The 22,072-nt window shown below is 53.1% G+C and overlaps 1 protein-coding gene and 1 pseudogene across 1 annotated transcript in view; one reads left to right on the top strand and one right to left on the bottom strand.

Moving 5' to 3' along the window:
- Positions 1–4,646: 4,646 nt before the first annotated feature.
- The window catches only part of SCNN1G (sodium channel epithelial 1 subunit gamma), a 61,598-nt gene continuing 44,172 nt past the window's right edge, over positions 4,647–22,072 (bottom strand). Inside the window, exons 7-13 of the mRNA XM_062180349.1 lie at positions 10,481–10,579; positions 9,171–9,288; positions 8,603–8,681; positions 8,466–8,523; positions 8,247–8,308; positions 5,983–6,058; positions 4,647–5,374 (exon numbers count right to left, since the gene is read on the bottom strand). Of these exons, the coding sequence (XP_062036333.1) occupies positions 4,994–5,374; positions 5,983–6,058; positions 8,247–8,308; positions 8,466–8,523; positions 8,603–8,681; positions 9,171–9,288; positions 10,481–10,579 (873 nt within the window). The 3' untranslated portion in view covers positions 4,647–4,993. The remainder of the gene's footprint in view (positions 5,375–5,982; positions 6,059–8,246; positions 8,309–8,465; positions 8,524–8,602; positions 8,682–9,170; positions 9,289–10,480; positions 10,580–22,072) is intronic.
- On the top strand, positions 19,207–19,319 carry LOC133751120 (U2 spliceosomal RNA; annotated as a pseudogene).

Genomic DNA, 22,072 nt, shown 5'->3' with positions numbered 1-22,072 from the left:
CTGGGACAGTGCGTCCTTTGTTCAGAAAGGGAGATGAACAGGGTGTGAATGCTGAAGGCTTGTGGGCGCCGAACTGGGGCTTTAACTCTGCACATTTCAAAAATTGTTTTTATTTATTTGTTTCACTTATTTGAAGGGCAGGGAGAGATAGAGCTCCCAGCTGCCTGTTCATCTCCCAAGTGCCTGCAAGTGCTGGGTCAGGCCAAAGCCTGAAGCTGGGAGCTCAACCCAGATCTCCTGCATGGGTCCCAGGGACCCGACTACACGAGCTATATCACCTGCCGCCTCCCAGGGTGCGCACCAGCAAGAAGCTGGAATCAGGATGGAGCTGGCACTGGAAGCCAGGCCCTCCGATCTGACATGTGTGTCTCAACCTGGATCTTAACCACTGTACCAGACACTCACCCCTGAGTGTGCACATTAAGAAAATGGAATGGGCAGCTTATTCCACCCGTCAATGCTATTTATTGCCCAACTTGCCGAGACAAGAGGAGACTGGAGATGGCAACATTTGTACCTGGTCTCGGCTGAGTGGAGGAAGGGAGAGGGCAGGGTTGGGCACAACAGTTAGGTGTGTTCACCGTCTGAAGTCATCACCATAGGGACTGATACCTGTGTACCAGGCGATGGGGAGCCCCAGGTCCTTTGGCTCACCTGCAGATAGAAATTGACAAGAGGCCAGACAACAGCTACTGGGGACTCCTCCAGTACAATGGACACAGCATGGTGGGAAGCGGTTCCACCGACTGGCACTGAGAGGAGCTGGGCGGGGGTTTGCTTGGTGGGGCGGTGTGGCAGTCACCTGCTCCCCCCCACCCCCTAGGCATGGGACACTTGGGCTTGTCCCTGACTCTGTTCTCTGCAGCTGCACTTCCTTCTTTTGCACAGCACACACCTTGCAACGGTGGTGTTGCGATTCCGCCAGCCCCAGGGAGTCACAGAGTGGTGCTACTGGGCTATTGGGGCATGCCTGCAGGTTGGGAAAGTCCCTACTGGGGGAGCAAGGGGTCTGCAGAATCCTTGCTCCTGATTGGTTTGGAGCTGAAGCCGGACACTGTTGGCTCAGGAAATGGACACATGTCAGGCCTGGGGGCGGGGCTTGATTTGTGAGTCCTCTTTCTAGAGTCTCCCTTCCAAAGGCATCCAAGCAGGAAGTGACGGGATCTGCCCCAGGGAGCAGCCTGGTGGAGGGAAGGGAAGCGGAGCCCTGGGAGGCAGGGGCTGGAGGAGGAGGAGGAGGAAGAAAGAGAGGAAGAGGAGGAGGAAAAGACAGCAGTGGTGGCCTTTTTCATCTTTTGTCCTGGCCCTTTCTCGCCTTCTTGCCACTTCTTAAACCTCAGAGCCCTGGGGTCTCCATTTCCTACTCCCCCCCCCCATTGGCTTCCTTTCCCTCCATGGTGACCCAGTGACCTTTGATGACCGCCACATGGTCCGGTCTATCCCAGGAGAGGTTGGGGTCTTTATTCACGGTCTTCCCTTGGGGTGCAGGTTTGCAAAGTGCACATGAGCTTGATGCACCTCTCATTCATTAAGGGGATGGTCTGTGGGTGGTGGGACACTTGCATCTGGGACTAGGGGATTGTCAGAGGAGCCATGTGGACAGCAGCTCGGAGTCTGAGAGAGACAAGCATACACTAAGCACCAGCATCCTTGCGGAGTTGTTGTCCTTGGGATTCAGTAACCCCTGGCCTCCGTGGCTGCCCACGAGGAGGTCTGGGAATGAACCTCCCCTCCTCCACTGGCCCCGATCTGGGATGAGAAGATGCCTGACTGAGCAGGCTGAACCTGATGCCAGAGAGCGCCAGCGACTTCCTCTAGGGCAGACAAACTTGGTCTCCGGGAAGGGATTCCACGGGACAGGCCCAGGGAGCTGCCTTTGCAGTCAAGGGCATGTGTGGGCTCTGGACAGCGTGTGCAGGTGGAGAACTCTCCGTGCCTCTGCTTCTGTGTTTGCAAAAGGACCTGAGCTGTGAGAATTCCATAAGCTGCTTGGGTGGAAGTGCTAAGCAGTTTCAGGCAAACAATGAGTGCTCAAGAAATATTAGCCATTAATGCCATTGTTGTTCTTGTTTTCATTAGCCTTTTCATAAATGCAACACCAGGCCCAGTCCTGCATCAAGCTGGGGACAAAGAGCTGACACCATTCCATCTCTCACAGAGCTCATGTTCTAAGGAGGGAGTCAAACAAATGGATACAAATATTGAGTCAAACAAATGGATACAAATATTGCATCAGGGGCTGGCCTTGTGGCCTGCAACCCCAGTATCAGTTAAGAGTCTTGGTTGCTCCACCTTGGTTCCAGCTCCCTGATAATACACCTGGGAAAGCAGCAGAAGATGGCCCAAGTCCTTGGACCCCCCCCCACCCACCCAAGCGAGAGACCCAGATGGAATTCCTGGCAGCTGGCTTCGGCCTAGCCATTGCAGCCATTTGGTGAGTGAACCAGTGGATAAAGATGATGTCTCCTCTCTCTCTCTCTCTCTACTTCTGCCTTTCAAATAAAGTTTTCTAAAAGATTATATCAAAGGGTAACAATGCTATCACAGTGGAAGCGCAAACTCTTGGGGCAAAGGAAGGTTTAAGACTTGACAGAGGTGGTGACGTTTGCTCGTGGCCTGGGAGGGCACTGCAGGAGCCACGGGTGTGCACACCTGCGTGCAGGGACAGGAGTAGGCAGCTGTTGGTCCCAGACGCTCCTGGCTTCACCTTGACACACCCAGCAGCCACCCAGCCTCCCTGGAAGGGTTCCTGCCTGCGACTTTGTACTGAGACTGCTCAGTTCTATGAATTCGAGGGCACAGCTCCCCCACCCCAGCCACGGGGAGGAGAAGGAGGAGGAAGCTCCTCTCTGGGCAGTGCCTGGGGTAAGCCATCCACTGCGAGTTTCCTGTCGGCACCGGCTGCAGCCACCGGAGCCCAGCACGGACAGAAGCCAGGCTCGCGCCCTCTGTAACCCGATGCGGGCCTGTAGCAGCCCTGGCGTCTGAGCCCATTCCTAAGGGGAGCTCCATCCAGCTTGGGGTCACAGTGACCTCCCTGCTGGCTGGGAGGTGCCTCCTGGCAGTGCCAACCCTCATGAGAGGCAGCGGGGAAACCACAGGGAGCAGAGAGGTGTCCAGGCAGGGGCCCCACAGCCCCTCTCTCTCCCAGAGTCTATAATCTCCGCCAGCAGCCATCCCTACAGGGATCAGTCCTGACGTGCTAACCTTACCCCTTCCCTTTCACCCTGTAGCCAGGGGGTTGAGCCTCTCCCCTTCTTACCCAAAACGACACCAACCTCACCTGTAGAAGGTGCAGACTCGGGTTAGACACAAGATGATGGAGTGATACCGCACGCAGGCTCTGCAGCCACACTGCCTGGCTACAAGTCCCAGCTCTGCAACTTCCTAGTGGCTCAGCTTAGCCAAATAACTAAACTGTTCTATGCCGCAGCTTCCTCGCCTGCGAAATGAGATAGCCACGCCTACTTAGCACGCGGGTCTTTTCCTGGAGAGGGTCAGGGAAGGTACACCTCAGGCTCTGCTGGCTTGGAGGGTCTGTGTGCTAACCACGGAATCCTGCCGCTGTAGCGCCCTGGCAGCCGCAAGCAATGAGTGGGCCTTGTGGTGTGCCAATAAAGCTTTATTTATACACATTGAACCTCATAGCATTTTCACAAGTCACAAAATAGTCTTGATATGTTGTAGCTATTTCAAAGTGCAATCAGGGGCAGCTGTTGGGGAGCCGTGGTTAAGATGTCTCTTGGGACACATTCTCACACTGGAGTGCTGAGTTCATGCTTCCAATTCCAGCTTCCTGCTAATATGCTTGGAGGCAGCAGAGGATGGCCCAAGTACTTGGCCCCCCGCCACCACGTGGGAGACCGGGATTGAATTCCTAGCTCCTGGCTTCAGCCTGGCCCAGCCCAAGCTGTTGACGGCATATGGAGGTGTGAACCAATGGATGAAAGATCTCCCCTCTCTCTCCCCCACCCTTCTCTGCTTTTCAAAGAAGATGAAAATAAATAAATAAATAAACAAAAATTCGAAGCGAAAACAAAACATTTCTAGCTTATGGGCAAAACCAGGATTTGGCTTCGGGGCTGTAGTTCACCATCCCCTATGCTAATCTGTGTTAAGTGCTTAAAACAGTCCTCAGCACCCCGAACACCTCCCATGAGCGTTAACACATCTGGCTGTCATGGCGCTGGCGGGCTGTGGGTGGCAGGGAGGGACTGTCCGTGGCAGCTGGCTTGTTGGTGAGGGTAGTGGGGGTCTGTCCCGGACTGGTGCTGGGCTGATCCGTAGCACAGCTGGGGCAGGCTATGGGGGCCCAAGCCTTTATGCCTTGGGCAACCACTGGGCAGGAGTGCCCAGCGGTGCCCTTCAACTGGCTCCTTCCTGTTGGGTAAGGGGCCAGGGCACTTTGTACGTCTCAGAGCACGGCCCCACCCTTGCCCTCCTCCTGCCCCCCAGCCAGGACGTTCCTGCCACACCCCGGAGCTCCTACGCGCCTCTCCGCACCAGCGCCTTGGGCCAGCTCCTGCCTGAGCGCACAGAGGACACCTCGCCCCAGAGCCGACGACAGAGGACAGTTTATTCACAAACAGCCCCGGCTCCAGCGCCGAGGCCTCCTCCTGTCCTTGGCCCCGAGCAGCCGCCGTCCATTTCCCTCGGGTCACATCCTTGGGCGCAGCTCAGGCTGTGGGATGGGGTGATACCCCGGACCAGGGGCTCCGCGGGGGTCCTTCTCTCTCCAGGGCTCGCTTGCAGCCGGCGCAGCTCCTGGGTCCTGGTCTCTGTCTCTGGCGCCACAGGACACAGCCTCATCTGCGGACCCCTTGAGTGCAGCTGCGTGGGGTCCCGCGGGTCGCCCCGTACATGCCGGGGCCATGTGGTTGTTCACTGCTGGTGTCCAGTTAGTGCCCGGCAAAGCCCAGAGCGGGGGCAGGAGGCTCCCTCTCAGACCTTGGCTCTAGGTCCCTACTTGATCTTCTCTCTTCCCATCCTTGTCTCAGGGCTCATCCGGCAGCTGGGTGTCTGTGAGCTGCTGGGAGAATGCCCTCTCCAGGCGCAAGGTGTTGTACCTGGGGGGCGGCGTCCCGGGCACCTGGGCCCCAGGGGCGGGAGGCAGGCTCAGGGCAGAGGTGAAGGTGGGCAGGTCGTCGTCTATCTCCAGGGCGGGGTTCTCCTGGCCCTGGGCGCCGGAGGGCGCCTCGGCACTGGGCGCCGCCTTCCTCCGGGCCCACCACTCCTTGGCTTTCTGCCACTGGCGGCGGGTGACGATGGAGAGGGAGTCGATGAAGAAAACTTCGATGATCTCGATGACGCACACGACGGAGCAGCTCATCCACAGGCCCAGCTGGCCACCAAAATTGGACAGAAGCATCTCGATCTGCAAGGGACGCCGAGCCACACCAGTAAGAGGGCCCTGCTCCCCCACCAGCCCCAGGCAGGGACCCCAGTTCCCAGGGGAGCCACGCTCTAGGCGCTGTCCCTGAACAGGCCCGGAGAAGAAGAGGGGAGGCTACCCCCTCACATCCCCCAGCTCTGCCAGTCTGCCCTGAGGCCTGGCTGGGCCCTGGCAGCCCTTCTTTTATTTATTTATATTTATTTTCATTCTATTTGAGAAGTGGAGACCGAGAGATTTCACCTGCCAGTTCACTCCCCAAATGTCTGCAACAGCTGGGGCTGGGTGAAGCTGGACCCCGGAAGCCTGGAGCTCCATCTGGGCCTCCCACATGGGTGGCAGGGACCCAAGCACTTGGGCCAGAACTTGCTGCCTCCTGGGGTACACGGTAGCAGGATGCTGCATTGGAAGCACCAGGCACTCCCATATGGGATGTCGTAGTCCTGAGTGGCCTCGGTGCTGTGCCAAACACCTGCCCCCTCTGGCAGCCCTCCTGTCTTGGGCTGGATTCCCACAGCCCACTCTGCTCCCCGAAGCCTGTCGGAGGGGAACCCACGGGGACCCAGGACAGGCCCTGGAAGGATGTCACTCACACTGTTGGCTGGGCTCTCCATGATGGATCTCTGGTTCAGGTCTTTGTAGAATATCAGGAGCTTGGCCAAGTCTGTCCTGCAGAAATTCCAAACGCCGGGTCCAGTAAGTCAAGAGCCTCGATGTCTCCCTCTGGCCCAAGCCCTTGGCACAGCCCAGGCTCTGAACTCCCCAGGGAGATGAGGACTCGGATCACGGGCTCCTTCTACATCCCCAGAGCACATCTCCAACTTGGTTCTGGTTCTCATTCATTCATTCACTCACTCATCAAAAACTGTTTCCTGACCTCCAGACTACCCCACAGCGCCCTGTTCTGAATTAAGCTTTGACATCAGTAATTGATCGCAATCTGAAATATACACAGGAGACCAAAAGGTAATGTAAATGAGGGAGATGGGCCAGGGATAAGGCCACAGTGGTAACAACCATAATAGCAGCTTGCATTTATAAGGTACTTCCTGTGTTGCCAAGAACTGTTGTTAAGAATTGACGTGAATTAATCCATTTAGATCTCACAACGACCCTGTGCGTGTCAATGTCTGTTTTAACATCCGCCCCCCCTCCCGCCCCGTTTTTCAGGTATGAAAACTGAGACACAGATTGGTTAAGTAACTTGCCTAACACTGCACAGCTAATCTTTGGCCAAGCCACTTTTCAAACCCAGAGAGATCTGGCTTCAAAGTCCATGTTCTCCCCAGCTGCGCTAAGCTGCCTTCTGATAGAACTACCACGAACTAGAAGGTTCTTGCTCATTCCAAAGGAGCAGCTCTGACTCAGCTGTTGGGAGTTACGCAAGAATGGCGAGTCACTGGCTGTTGGTAGAGCTTTTGATATTTCAGGAAAAGCTGGAGATAATGGGTTACTTTGAGAAGCTAAATTTGGCCTAGTTTGAAACAGTTGGCTAAACGGTTTGCAAACGCTTGGCCCAAGTCTCTGTTTATCACTAGGCTGAATGCACTGTGGGGCACAGACCACTTCTGCGTGGTCTTCAGCGTCTACTCCAGCACCTCCCATGGCACCTACTGGATGCACAGTCACTGCTGGGGGACAGACTGGCTCCCACTGGGGCAGGCACGGTGGGCTGGGAGCCGTGGGGACTGTGATGGCAGAGAAACATGCATTCCCAGGGTGTGGGTCACAGATGGGCACCTGCCCTCTCCTATCTCATCTCCACCCGTGGGGGCTCCTGAACTGAGGCCTGGGGGATGTTGCTGAAGCTCCCGTGGAAATCAGTGCCTGCGTGGACAGCTCAGGTGGGACTAGAAGCTGCAAAGCTCAGAGGAGTCTTTTTTCAAGTGGGTCAGGGTGCCTCTGTGAGTCACGAAATAAAAGTAACTTTGACAAATTTACATAGAACAGAACACAGCAGATTGCGTCCAAAGAGACATTCAAAACGCCTGCCAGCTGTCTGGTATGGTGGGGTGCTCACGCGTGAGACGGGTGTGCTGAGACCAGTGGGAATGAGTAGACGAGGGGGTTTGGAACAGTTCGTGGAACAACAAAATGCGAAGGTAAATTTATTCCGATGCCAAAGTTTTGAAGTTCATGCATCCGAGGGGTTTCAAAGACTTCAAGGAAAAAGCTATGCATAGATTTCAAAATATTCTGTGCCAAAATAGACTTTTAATTCCACTTTCCATGGACGTTTTGAAGTCCCCTCATTCATTCAGTCAGCCCTCGTCCTCTGATTTAACCAACCGTGGACAGCAAATATTTGAGGATTGGTAATGAACATGCATGGGCTTTGTTCTGGACATTATCCCCGTAACACTGGTGTGCGGTGACTTACACAGCACTGACATCCTGCGAGCTGTTGTGAGTCATGGAGAAGACGTATAAGGAGGGTGTGCAAGCTGACAAGCAAGTACTGTCATTCTATAGGAGGGGCGTGAGCGTCTGCAGATGTGGGAGTCTGAGGAGGTCCCAGGACCTGTCCCCAATATGGGGGTGGGGGAGGGACTGTGAAGACCAGTGTGGCCATGCTGGTGTGCACTGTCTGAAGGTGCTTCGTGCATGATAAAGAAGTGCCGTCTCCTGCTGTCTCCCAGTTAGGTACCTGACGGGCCACAGGGTAAAACGAACCTCACGCTGTGGGGCATGGTCCAAGAAAAGTTTGAGCAGGGTTCATGATACAAGTTCAATAAATATTTGTTGACTACACGATTGAGTGAATGAAAAGGAGAGGGTTTGGCAATGAGGAAGCGAGGGAGGAGGCCGGGGCCCCTGGTGGGCAGAGGCAGAGCAAGTAGGGCAGAGGCAAACTTACTTGTTGAGTTTTTTGTTTATTTGCTGGCCTTGGTCCCAGGTGAGAACAGGCAGCAGCCATTTCTGCAATGGAAACACACAGAGTGGGCCTGGGGATGCCCAGAGAGGCCGGGGCCCCGCGTCCTCCATCCTCGGGCCCTTCCCCCTGTCCCTTAGTGAGACAGCTCCCTCCTCCTGGACACTGCGAGGACCTCACGCGGGGACAGCGGGCAGATCTCACCTCTGAAACTGCAGACGGCCACTGCGCCAGGCTGGTGGTCAGCGCCCATTCCTTGAAGCTAGGGGAGAGGGGCGCAGTGAGCAGGGGTGGCCTGGCCCAGCCCAGTCCTGCCTGTGCCTCCCCGCAAGTCCACTCACCTGCAGGATTGCTTGCACACCGACTGGCAGCCCAGCTCTTCCTGGACAAAGGCCTGGTACAGTTGGTAATAACAATACACTGGGGACAAGAGAGAGGGGAGAGGAGGAGCCATGGGGTCACAGTTGCCTTCCTGGAGGCCCCTGGGTTGCTCCTGAGGCCCCCGTAGTCTCATTGTAAGTATTTCTTGTCCCACTTTCTAGGAACATTGGTCCTCTGGATATAAATGCTACTTTGTGTTGCTGGGAAGCAAGGCAGTGACAATTAAGGACATGAGTTGGGGGGCTGTAGCCCTTGGAGAGGGTCCACCCCTGTTACTTCCTGGCCATGTGGCCTTGGGCAAGTTGCTTAACCTCTCTGAACTGTGGTCACCTGTTCTGTGAAAAGGAGTTGGCTGACCTGGGAGGAGTCCCTCAAGGCACGCTCAATACTGGGAGTGAAACTCTAGTTAACGTCTCGTTTCCCCCCTCAGGCCAAAGGCGACAGGGACAGGGCCCCAAAGATCGCCTTGCCCGGGCTGAGCCGAGCCTGCTCCCGGGGCCTGCAGGGCGGGGAGGGGGTGGCACTCACTCCAGTTGGGGTGCTGCTGGTAGTTGCAGTAGTTGGCTGCGGGGGGCAGAGGCTGGCTGTACTGGGCACACCCGCACTTCTCCACCATCTTTGTCTGGAAGCACGAGTAAAGGCAGATCTGAAAGAGGAGGCCCAGCTGTGCTCAGCTCCTGTGCATGGAGGCCAGCGAGTTCCCGCCCTCCACACCCCGCCCCAGCCTTGGCCGACCGCAGGGACATGACCCTCTGCCAGCTGGGCCGGCGGAGCCGGGGTGGGCGGAGGGGAATCCCCTCACTGCAAAGGGACCAAGCAGGAACACTGGTAGAGAATTAGACAACAGAGCTTCGGGGGCCAGGCTGGGGTGCTAAGTGGGGGAAATTGGAGCTGTTGCTGTGAACCAGAGAGAAGCAAACACAGACCCCACATGCTGGTCCCCGGGCCCAAGGCCTCCACACGGGGTCTTTGGGGAGCCCAAGCTACCACGGTGCTCACAGCATCCCCACTAACAGCAGGGGCTCCGCAGCCTGGGGTTCCCATCCCAGCTTTGCCACCTGCTCCCTGCCTCAGCCAAGTCCCTTCACCTGTCCGCTGCTTTGCTTCGTCTATGAAATGAGTTCCATGAGGTCGCTGTGAGCGTGAGCTGAAGTGCAGTGCTTGTGTGCGCGAGAGCGCATCGCTAGGCGCCAGTCATACACCGGTGAGAACAGCGGGGACCCGAGAACGCATGCCTGGCTTCGAGGGGCAGCTCTACCCCTCGTTTATCCTGCAGAAGCCCGGGCTCAGTCTCCCCAGATTGTCTTGTTTTTCAAGAATATCTGGAAATCTGCACTTTCTCAGGCAATGTCCTGACTTTCAAATACCACCCAGGCTAGAAACACCGGGTGGGCCCCCTGGATGGGGCTCAGAGCTGCCAATCCACAGCCTCCGATCCAATCCAACCTCCCCACGGGGGCTGTGAAGGGGCCACCACCTGCCCAAGGTCAGCAGCGAGTGAGGTGCAGGAGCGGGGCCGGGAGCCAAGCTCCTGACCGCTGAGCCACAGCCTCTCCCAGGCTGCGCCTCTCGTGTCCCTCACTTGCCAAGGCCCAGTTAGGAAGCGGGCTCGTCTCGGCTGTACATTGTGTTCCCCACAAACCTCCCTGAATCGACTCAGCTCTGGTTACAAACGGGCTGAAGAGGACCGGAACCAGCCGGCATCATTTGTTCTTGAAGTCTTTGGATGAACCCCAGGGATCCTTAGCCGAGTTCCTGGTCCCAGCCACACCCGGGCCGAGATGTAACTTTGTCTCCTGGGCCCAGACCCAGGGCTGGGCGCTTCTGCCAAGCCATACCTGGAGGGAGTAGGCAGCATTGTAGATGTTCTTGATGGGCACGTCGCTGCCGTCCTCCGTGCACTGGCTGTAGGGCTCACTCAGCTTGAAGGACTCCGTCTGCGATTACAGGGAGCACACAGTCAGCCCTGCCCTCCCCCGGGGGATCCAGACAGAGGGCTGGAGCTGAGCAGCCATTTAGTCATTCACTTAACAAAAACGCATTGAGCACCTCCTGGGTGCCTAGTGCCACTGTAGACCCTGGAGAATTCAGAGCAATTGAGACACACAATCTTCCTGAGCTCATGGAGCTCACAGTTTAGTGAGCAGATAGATTGGCAACAAGCAAACACTTTTGGAGAGGGATCAGTGACACCGGGCCGGGAGCCTGGAGGGTGACAAAGGCAGTGTGCGTGACAAGGGAACGTGTCCCTGAGAAAGGGACTTTTGCCGTGCAGCCAGCTCCACCCAGAATGGTAAGAAATTGTCTCGAATCAAAGCGGAGGGAGCAGAGCACTCAGCCAAGCTTGTGGCAGAAGGGGCCTGTGTGGCTGGAACCTGGCCCAAGAGAGAAACCGCTGGAGATGAAGGCAGAGAGGGAGTATGAGGCCAAACCAAGCCCTACAGAGACCTGGGTTAGGTTTTCTGCAGGCTGGGAAAGCCATCGGCACATCCAGCGGGAGCAGGGAGGAGGCGTAGGAAGATGGTCCGAGGCGGTGAGCTCCTTGGATTCCCGTCCCCAGGAAGGCCCCAATTCCTTACGTTCCAGCTCTGGTCACTGACTTGGAAAAAGCTTTCTTAGAAAGGAACAGGGAGAGCCCAAGACAGCCGTGGTGTGGGATACATGGGCGGGCAGCTAGCCAGGTCTGCAGAGCTGGGAGGCAGAAACTCCCATAGGCAATCCTCTCCTCCGACTTGTCAATCAAAACACCCCCTTTCCCAGGATGCATCTGCTTCATCCGGGACCCAAGAAGATGGCATGAAAATATGGACACTGAGCTCCATGTGGAACTTGTGATGTGTCATAGAATTCCCAGGTGACCTCGCACCTGCAGAGGTGCTGTTCAGAGATTATAAAGGAGCCCCACAACTGGGAGGGGGTCTCTTTCCCACCACAGACCATGGCAGGAGGGACCACCAGGTATGTTCCCTGTCTCCATTCCCCCACCCCTTCTCCTTTCGGGCAAATCTCTGGTCCACTGCCCACTTGTGATGGGTATTCTCTGCGGGGGGCTCCGTGCTCCTGTGTGTGCTTGCTCGCTTCCTCACCTTTTGAATATAATTTACATTATACATGTCAGCTCTTAGAATTCTTGTCTTTGTGCATGACAAGAGCCTGGAGGAAAAAAATTAATATTCCCACTCACCCACATCAGTAGAATGATACCCTGATCATCAGAGAAGCTAAAACCATCGCCCCTCAAAATTCGAAAGCCTCATTCAATCATGTTGCATTGTGGTTTGCTGAGTTTGGCTCTAATTTACTATCTATCACAGCAAATAGGCAATTCAGACAAGCCCAGCAGGGGGAAAAAAAAAGTGGGGAGGGGGGAGGCGATGCTGTCTCCAAAGGGGAAGCCATACGTGAACATAAATTGTGAACAGCTTAGAGAGAGAGTTTAGGGTCTATGTGTGTGCGCATCTGTGTGAAGGGGGAGAAGCACGCATAAGCATATTTGGGGGGCAGGGGAGGAAGTAGGGGTAAAGGGGAAAATACAGCAGATTTATGGCAGGGAAGAAAAACCTTTTCCCTCTGAAGAAATAGCTGGGGACAAAAAGGAATGGAGAAGTGTGAGATGGGACGCTGCAGGCATCTTGGGCGGCTGCGCTCTCCTGTTTACTCTGCAGTCCGTCTGTTGACCCATCAGTCTCCCTCAATTAACTCTGAGGACTTCAAGGGCAATTGACAGTGCTCATTTAAAACTGTTTAAGCAACAGAAGCAAAGCGAGGAGGAAGTAGCCGGCTGGCCTCTTGTCTTCGCCAGGTGCCCACTCTCGTAGATCGGATCCTACCTCTCTGACACACACACACACGCGCGCACACACATTCTCCATGCTTCTCATCTCTAAGGAACAGCGAGGGCCTTCCCCTGTCAGTACACATCTGGACTGAGGAGCGCCAGGCCTAGCTGGGGACAGGGGTGCCGAGAAGCCAAGCCACAGCCACCTCAATCACACAACACCCTTCCTCTAAGCTGCTCTCGGGCTCCCCAGGCAGATGTCCCTTTGGGCCTCCAGGTACTGTCAGCTGTCTGTCAGCTATGGGCTCTGCCAGCCCCAGGGGGCCGGCTGATGTCCCATGCTCAACCCAAGCAGTCTGGTGTTTCCCTGCTTCCAATGCGTACGTGATGCCTGGGTAACATCTCCTTTAAGTGGAAAACTGTCCCCATGGCTACAAGGACCTCCCTCACTCCCACTCCCCGGGCTACCGAAGGCATGGTTGTGCAGTCTACTAACCCTGATCAACAGGCTAAAATGGAGCCCTCGGTCACTGAGAGCCGCAGAAGTGTGGGTGTGGCGTGGTCTGAGGGGAGCTGGGAGCCCATTCTTTCCCCTGGTGGCCAAGCTTTCCCCTGCTTCTCAAAACAGACTGCTCGCTGGCGCCGCGGCTCAATAGGCTAATCCTCCGCCTTGCGGCGCTGGCACACTGGGTTCTAGTCCTGGTCGGGGCACCAGATTCTGTCCCGGTTGCCCCTCTTCCAGGCCAGCTCTCTGCTGTGGCCTGGGAGTGCAGTGGAGGATGGCCCAAGTGCTTGGGCCCTGCACCCGCATGGGAGACCAGGAGAAGCACCTGGCTCCTGGCTTCGGATCAGCGCAGTGCGCCGGCCGCAGCAGCCACTGGAGGGTGAACCAACAGTAAAGGAAGACCTTTCTCTCTGTCTCTCTCTCACTGTCCACTGTGCCTGTCAAAAAAACACAAAAAACAAAAAACACAGACTGCTAGTGCTGCTGCTTCCGGCAACAGCTGGGCTGGGAGTGGAGCAAGAGAGCGAGTTGCACCTTGAGCCTGTGCTGTCGTGAGAGGGGCTCACAGCTTCTGGGAAAGCTTCTGGTTGCTTTATGTCTCTAGGGGGCCTTGGGGTAGGGGCTGCCCTGCCATGGCCCCATCCTGACCTCCTCTGACCATGTGCAAAAGGGATTGCATTCTGAGCTCTCCTACGGGGCTTCTTCTGGCGGAACCACATCATGACCACTGGTCAACGGTGGCCAATCAGTGATGCCGGGCAGGCACGCTAAGGGCTCAGAAACAGGAGCCGAGGAGGCTGAATAGATCTGAATCCCATTGGGCTGCCTAGTAACTGTTTAACTTTGATCAGAGTAGTTGATCTACTCTCTCGGTTTTTCAGGAACAACAACAATTTATCTTGATGGAGCACCGAAAATGTGCCGGGCAGGCTGATAAGCATCTCAGTGTATCCACTCATTTAACCTTGACAACAGGCTCACTTTACAGAAGAGGAAAATGACACACGGGGACAGCGATAAGCAGCCTGCCCGAGGCAGTGCCGTCAGCAAGGGCTAGAGCTGCGATTCAAACCCAGACTTTGCTCTCTTATCCGCAGCATCTCTAAAACCTCTCGTGAGGATTAATGGAGCCTCATGCCTGGGAGGGGCTCGGCATAATGTGGAGCACACGTCGAGGTCCCCAGGAAGGTTTGTTTGAATTATTAAAATATGTGCCTGCCACGCATGACCTCATCCACTTCCTGGACCGCGACAGGAATGACCAATGCCCAAATCTGACCTCCAGCTCAAATCCTTATCTGAGACCCAACTGACCACTGGCTATTTCTACTGAGGGGGTCCATGCATACTTCAACCAAATCCACCATGTCCGCGGGAGGTTGAAAAAGTGGCCAAACTCTACCATCCCATGAAGAGAGCGCACGTATCCAGCCCTGGAATCTGGGTTGATCACGTGACTTGAACTTTGCGAGTTGGAAAGTGCCTGCACGAGACTGCGGTGTGTGACCCCAGCTGGTGGAGGAGAATCCAGATCCCCAGCAGATCCACGCAGCATGAGCGAGCACTGGCTGATGCCAGCTGAGCCTGGCCTGCATCAGAACTTCCCCGAGGAAGCCGGACCACACAGCTAACCCAGGGATTATGAGCTAACACATCGTTGTTGTTGTTTGGGGTGGTTTGTGTGCATCCAAAGCAACTTGACATGTCCAAAATCGGACACGGCCTCTCCTCTCCCAGCCGGAAGCCTGTTCCAGCTCCGGCATTCTGCAAGTTCACTAACGGCACCCCATCAATCTAGTGGTTTGAGTCAGGAACCTGAGCATCTTTCTAGAAACTTCTCTCCTTCAGGCCATTTAGTTGTCAAGAGACGCTTGGTGACCTTGGCAGTTCCTCATTCCTGCTTACTGTCTGCTCTGGCTCTCAGCCCCTGTCACCCGGACCATTGTGCATCTCCCCGTTGGTCTGCCCACCTCTACACTTTTCCTTCCTCATCCCCTCCTCCCCCACCCTACCCCGCACCTACCCATCTGAATCACAGGTTCCGTTCTGTCTCTGCTCCCCACTGCAGGATGACTCAAGTCCAAATGCATCAGCCCAGGCTCCACAGTGTTCTCCAGCTGGCCTTAGTTTACCTTTCAGGTTCCCCCTCCCATCCCAGTCATTTTAATGTAGCAGGTATAGGCCCAGTTCCACAGTGATCCTAAGATGTGCCAGGCCATGTGTCACAGGAAAAGCAGACATTTAACATGTCATTAAAAGTATACAGTCAGGGGCCGGCAGCAGTGCAGGCATCCCATATGGGCACCAGTTCGAGTCCTGGCTGCTCCACTTCTGATCCAGCTCTCTGCTATGGCCTGGGAAACAGAAGATGTCCCAAGTCTTTGGGCCCCTGCATCTGGATGGAAGACCTGGAAGAAGCTCCTGGTTCCTGGCTTCAGACCAGCTCAGCTCTGGCTGTTGCAGTCATCTGGGGAGTGAACCAGTGGATGGAAGATCTTTCTCTTTCTCTCTCTCCCTCCCTCCCTCCCTCCCTCTCTCTCTCTCTCTCTCCTTCCCCCTCTAGCTCTACCTCTGTAACTCTTTCAAATAAATAAAATATATCTTAAAAAGTATACAGTCAGCTCTCCATATCCATGGTCTTGGCATCCACAGACTTAACCTGCTTCCAATGGAGAGCATTCAGGAAAAAAAATAAATTGTGTCTGTATTGCCACGTGCACACGTGTTCTTATCCTGGTTCCCTAAGCACCATGGCATCACAGCTACCTGCATACATCTGCACTGTATTAGGTATTGCACGTAATCTGGAGATGAGGAGGCACAGCAGTGAAGGTGCCACCTGGGCCGCCCCACACCTGAGCGTCGTGTTCAAGTCCCAGCTCCAATTCCAGTTCCTGCTCACTTCAGCCTGAAGGGCAGAAGGTAATGGCTAAAGTACTTGGGTCATCGTCACCCATGTGGCAGATCCAGACTGAGTACTGGGTTCCTGGCTTTGGCCTGGCCCAGGCCTGGCTATTGTGGGCATCTGAGGAGTAAACTGGTGGATAGATGATCTCTCTTTGTCTTTCTCTCATGTCTGTCTGTCCTTCTCTCTGCCTTTCAAATAAAAGCAAATAAAAAATAAAGTCTATGGAAAGATGTGCCTAGGGTCTAAGCAAATACTGTGTCGTTTTATATAAGAAACCTGAATCTCCTTGGATTTTTGGTATCTGCAGAGGGTCCTGGAGCCAGCCCCCCAGGGATACCCAGGATGACTGTGTGCTATGAGAATTTAGTTTATAATGATAAAATCTACATTCATACCAGTTAGGATATCGCCATTAACCTTGGGAGTGTGGAAGACGGGAAGACGAAGGTCATGGAAAAATGATGATATAAGTTGATGGAGGAGGGGCTACGTGAAACAAAAGCGGATTACAGAGAGTAAGCTCAGTAGGATCTCATTTGCATAGAAAAAACAAACCAAACTTAAAAAATGGCAAAAGACAAAAAAGAAAGGCAGGAAGGCAGGGGACCGAGGGACAGGGAAATATGGTCTTAAAATTGTCTTATGAAATCTGTTCTCTTTATATTAATAAAATTTTTTTAAAAATATTTGAGAGGTAGAGTTACAGACAGAGAGGGAGAGACAGAGAGAAAGGTCTTCCTTCCATTGGTTCACTCCCCAAATGGCTGCAATTGCCGGAGCTGCACCGATCTGAAGCCAGGAGCCAAGAGCTTCTTCCTGATCTCCCATGTAGGTTTAGGGGCCCAAGGACTTGGACCATCTTCTATTGCTTTCCCAGGCCACAGCAGAGAGCTGGATTGGAAGAGGAGCAGCCGGGACTAGAACTAGCACCCATATGGGATGCCGGCACCACAGGCGGAGGATTAACCTACTGTGCCACGGTGCTGGCCCCCAATAAAAATTTTTAAAAATAAAACTAAATAAATAGGAATAATTTCATTTGGAAAAAAAAAGTGACAAAAAGTAACAGAAGCACTTTATCCTAAGTAGAATTATGGGTGGTTTAACTCTTACTTTGTTTTATTTTATCATAAAGTATAAATCTTACTTGTGTATAGTAAAAAGTTTATATTTCTAATCAGTGGCCACAAGAAAAAAAGAGTTACTCAATGAGCCAAGTTAAAATAATTTGTTAACTACTCAGATAAAGAGATAAATTTGAGTTCCACTTCACATCCTGCTGGAAAGAACATTCTAATGGTTCCAGTATTAAATTAAATAATAAGATAACCAGAAGAAAACTCAGTTTAGTTTCTTATCTCAAGAAAAATCCTCAGTAAATGCAAGGACTAAAGAAAACAAAGATTTTGGGGCAGGTACTGTGGCATAGTGGGTAAAGTTGCTGCCTGCAATGCTGGCATCTCATATGGGCACTGTTTCGTGTCCCAGCTGCTCCACTTCTGATCCAGCTTCCTGCTAATGACTTGGGAAAGCAGTGGAAGATGTCCCAAGTCCTTGGGCCCCTGCACCTGTGTGGGAGACCCAGATGAAGTTCCTGGCTCCTGGCTTTGGCCTGGCCCAGCCTTGGACATTGCAGCGATATGGAGAGTGAACCAGCAGATAGAAGATTGATGTCTCTCTCTCTATCCCTCCCTCTCTGTTTCTCCCTTTCTCTGTAACTCTGACTTTCAAATAAATAAATCTTATTAAAAAAACACAAAAAACAAAACAGGAGCCAGAGCTGTGGAGCAGCAGTTTAAGCTGCGGCTTGCAGTGCTAACATCCCATATGGGTGCCCGATGGAGTCTAGGCTGCTCCACTTCCGATCCAGCTCCCTGCCAATGCACCTTGGAAAGCAGCAGAAGATGGCCCAAGTGCTTGGGCAGTTGTACCCACACAGAAGACCCAGAAAGAACTCCTGGCTCCCAGCTTTGGGCTGGCCCAGCCCTGGCCATTGTGGCCATTTGGGGAGTAAACCAGTGGATGAAAAATCTCTTTCTCTCTCTCTCCTTCACTGTGCCTTTCAAATAGAATCTAGAATCAATCTAAAAAAAAAAAAAAAAAAAGACTATGAAACACTCAATGCTTTTGATATGAAAAGGTATCATAGGCCGGCGTCGTGGCTCAACAGGCTAATCCTCTGCCTTGCAGCACTGGCACACCGGGTTCTAGGCCCGCTTGGGGCGCCGGATTCTATCCCGGTTGCCCCTATTCCAGGCCAGCTCTCTGCTATGGCCCGGGAAGGCAGTGGAGGATGGCCCATGGGAGACCAGGAGAAGTACCTGGCTCCTGGCTTCAGATCAGCACAATGCGCCGGCCGCAGCGGCCATTGGAGGGTGAACCAACGGCAAAAAGGAAGACCTTTCTCTCTGTCTCTCTCTCTTTCACTATCCACTCTGCCTTAAAAAAAAAAAAAAGTATCATAAAGAAAACTAAAAGGAAATCACAAACTGGCAAAGATATTTGTGATACATAAGGCAAACAATTAGCATCCTTTACATGGGAAATAGAATACATTATATAATAATATACATATATCACCTATGTTATTTGTGGACATTATTTATAAAGGAAGAAAGTTTGAGAAAGACAGGAAAATCTCTAGCCCTTCATTTTTGCTTCAAACTTATCTTTCCTTCATCTCTTTTTTTAAAATGTAGAAACAGTCAATATTTTTTGAGCAGTTACTACATGCCCATCACTTTTCTAAGCACTTCAGACACACTGGCTCATTGAATTCTCACGAGCCATGAAGGTCTATCATTATCATCAGCCCCATTTTACAGGTGAGGTAACCAAGGCACAGCGATTTCATAACCAAAGGACAAAGCTGGAGTTTGAATCTCATTTTGAGCTCTTAATCCCCGTTACAGATATTTGTGAAAAGAAGTTTTGCGTGCGCTTTAAGAATGTGCAGCGGGGTTTGAAATGAAATGAAGCCTGCCCCTTCTCCATGACCCAGGACCTGGCCCCACACCCTTGGGTGAGTGGCTCACCCTTGTCCACTTCCTCATCTCCCATCCTCCATTCAACCATTGTACTTTGGTTTCTGTTCCACTCCTTCCACTGAAAACTGCCCTGGCAAAGGACCTCAGCGACCTCTTGGTTGCCAAACCCAGAGAACACCTTTTGCCCTTTGTCTTGACCTCTTGCTGTCCTTGGCACTAGAGACACACCTGCCTGACATGCTCCTCCTGGTTTATTTACTCTTCCAGCGCCCGCTCCTATCTTGGTTTCTCCATCTTCTTATGCTCTGCCCTCCAGTGTTTGCAGGTAGGGTCCTGTCTCGGGTCTTGGGTGACAGTGCTTATTTCCAAGTGTAGAATCCTCTCTCATCGCTTCTCGGCCTTTTGGCTAAGATCAAGTGTAGAATCCTCTCTCAAGTTTTTCTCCTGAGCCCTGGCGTCATAGCATCTAGGGATCACTGGATTTTTTTTTTCACCCTGACATCACAAAGGCACAGACGGAAGGGGTCTTCTCTCCGCAGCCCTCCCCTTCCTCTTGCAGTCTCTACTTCTCAACACTGTACCCGTTCGCCTTCCTGCCAACCCAGGACCTCAGCATCAACCTAACTTTCCTGGCTCTCTTGACATCGGCTGTCAAGCTCTGCTGCTTCCACGTTGTGATCAGCTCTAAAACCCAATCCCTTCTGCTCACCTCCACAGCGAGAGCTGAAGGTCCTCATTGCCTCTTTCTGGAATGCGCTGCCTCCAGAGTACACCTCAACCAAAGTGATTCCTCAAGGCTTCGTTACGTGGCTTAACCTCCTTTCTGGGACTCCTAGGATTGCTGTGTTCTTGTCTAGACTGGCCCTTCCTGACACTGCTTGTCTGACACTTTTCCTTCAAGAATTCATCATTTAGAAAACCGTCCCCAGTAGCTTCTGTCTACTGGGGGATGTGAGTCCCTTCTGTCTACCTGGGGGAGGGAGTCGATGAAGGAGCCTCTTTGTGCCCAGCTACAAGTGGAAGGAGCGGGAGGAGGAGATGAGACAGAACTGATTGTTACGGCGCTCCCGTTCCGTCTGCCCCTGCCCGGGCTGCTCCTCTCTCTGAGCCGACCTGCAAGGCGTTTGTGGACAAATCTGCCATCTGGCCTCCACTCAGGAGTCTGACAGCTATCTTTTGTTCTTTTGAATAACATCATTAAAAATACATTTTTATTTGTATTTATACAAAAGTAATTAATGTTGTGGTAGGAGGCTTGTTTGCAAGTGACAGAAGCAACTCACGTTGGATTAAGAAAAATGAAATAACGTAGACTTAGGCTCACAGAACTGAGAAGTCCAAGGGCCTCTAGCTTCAGGTATGGCTGGATCCAGGGACTCAAAACAGGAGAGTAAAAAGAAGTCTAATTTGTTTGGACTTATTCTTAGTGACCTCCCTGCTGACCTCTTCCTAATCCCCGTGTTTTCCTTGTTGTTGTTCTCGGTCCAGGCGCTCATAAATCAGACTTAGAGTTGAGCGACCCTGCGCCTACACCGCAAATTAGGTATCGCAGAAAACTCACCCACGTCTTTGTTTACCCAGCTCAGGAAAGGAGAGCGCTTCCTGAACAACGCAGTGGCTCCTTCCAAGCCCAGCAGAAAAATCCAGAGAGCAGAATTCCGTCATCCTTGCACACTGGCAAAGCCCAGCGCCTCTCAGTTTACAGGCAGGAGGCAGGGCGAGGGCAGAAGAGTAAGGGATGGGGGTGCAGCCCAGCCAAGCCGTCTGCAGGAAGACAGAACTACCCAGCCGTCACTCGGGAGTCTCGCTGCCTCCTTGTGAACAGAGGCGGCAGGGACCAACACCTTAAATGATGGCCCCAAGGCTTACCCAGCCACTGTCTGAGCAGACTGGGAGGTTGGGGGGCAGCTCAAGATTTTTTTCTTTTTCCATAATCAAGCAGAATTCGCACAGCCTCAGCTGTTACACATGAATTCCGTCTCGCACTGAAACAAAGCTGCTGACTGCCCTGCCTCCCAAGAGCATCCCGGCAGCCGGGCAGCCACCCTGTGGGCTTCTTCCCTCCAGGACTTTTCCTTTGATGGCATCGTGAAGCAGGGAAGCCCCTGATTTCCTAGGGGATATCATCAGGTCTATCGCCTCGGCTTAAATATCACTTCCTTGGGAAGCATTCCTTGAACATCTCCCCACCAACACACACACACACACACACAGCAAAACAAAAAACCCTGGGTCAGGCCACACCCTCGCTCTGGGTTCAGTGTGTCCTCTAAAGGCCTTCAAGAAACCTAATCCCCAAATGCATATGTTAATAACGTTGGGAGGCGAGGCCTTTGGGAGGCGATCAGGATTAGGTGAGGTCAGGAGGGTGGAGCCCCTTGATGGCCTTGGGTGGCTTGGCAAGAAGAGGAAGAGAAACCTGAGCTGGCAGCTTGCTGGGCCTCCGGAGCTTCTAATGCAGCAAGGAGGCCCTCAGCAGAAGCCGAGGCCCCGCCTTTTCTGTGCACTTGGACTTCCCTGCTCCCAGAACCACACACCAAATAGACTCTATTCCTTGTAAATGATCTGGTGTCAGGTACTTTGCTTTAGCCACGGAAGCAGATGAAGACATCTAGGGCATGCTCTCAGGCAGCCTGCATTTCTCCTTCATTGCTCTTACGGCACCATAGTTAATGCTTTGTGCAATTTCTTATTTATAATCGGTCCTTTCATTTGGTCCCTGGGCTCTACCAGGACAGGGACAAGTGTCTTCCACACCGATGGATCCCCTGTGTCAGCCCATAGGAGGCACTCAGAAAATAGAAACAATGGATGGATAGGCAAGCCCCAAATGCCCACTACATCACTTCATAGCCTAATTCAAAGCCATTTGTGGCCATGTTAGGTAGAATTTTGGAGTCTAGCTTCACTTCCACTTGGGCAGGCACCGTGTACTTCTTCCTCTAGTTCCAGTTCACTCACATTTCTAAAGCCAAAGCCCCTGGCTGTACTGCCTCTTGCAATAGCCACTGGAGTTGGGTAAAAATATGGATCCCACAGATTCTGACTGTGTAGAGATGGATCTAATGATCAATCAGATTTAGAAACCACTGCTCTGGAGGACAAGTTAGGGAGACGCAAGAAGTTTCCTTTGGGGCATTAACTGAAGACTAAGAAGTGTTGCTGGAGACATTAAATTTGGAAATAATAGATAGATAGATAGACAGACAGGGGCCGGCACCATGGTTCACTTGGTTAATCCTCTGCCTGCAG

Source organism: Lepus europaeus, chromosome 21 (genome assembly GCF_033115175.1).
Source record: "Lepus europaeus isolate LE1 chromosome 21, mLepTim1.pri, whole genome shotgun sequence".
NCBI lineage: Eukaryota > Metazoa > Chordata > Mammalia > Lagomorpha > Leporidae > Lepus > Lepus europaeus.
This window is presented reverse-complemented; position numbering and strand designations above follow the sequence as displayed.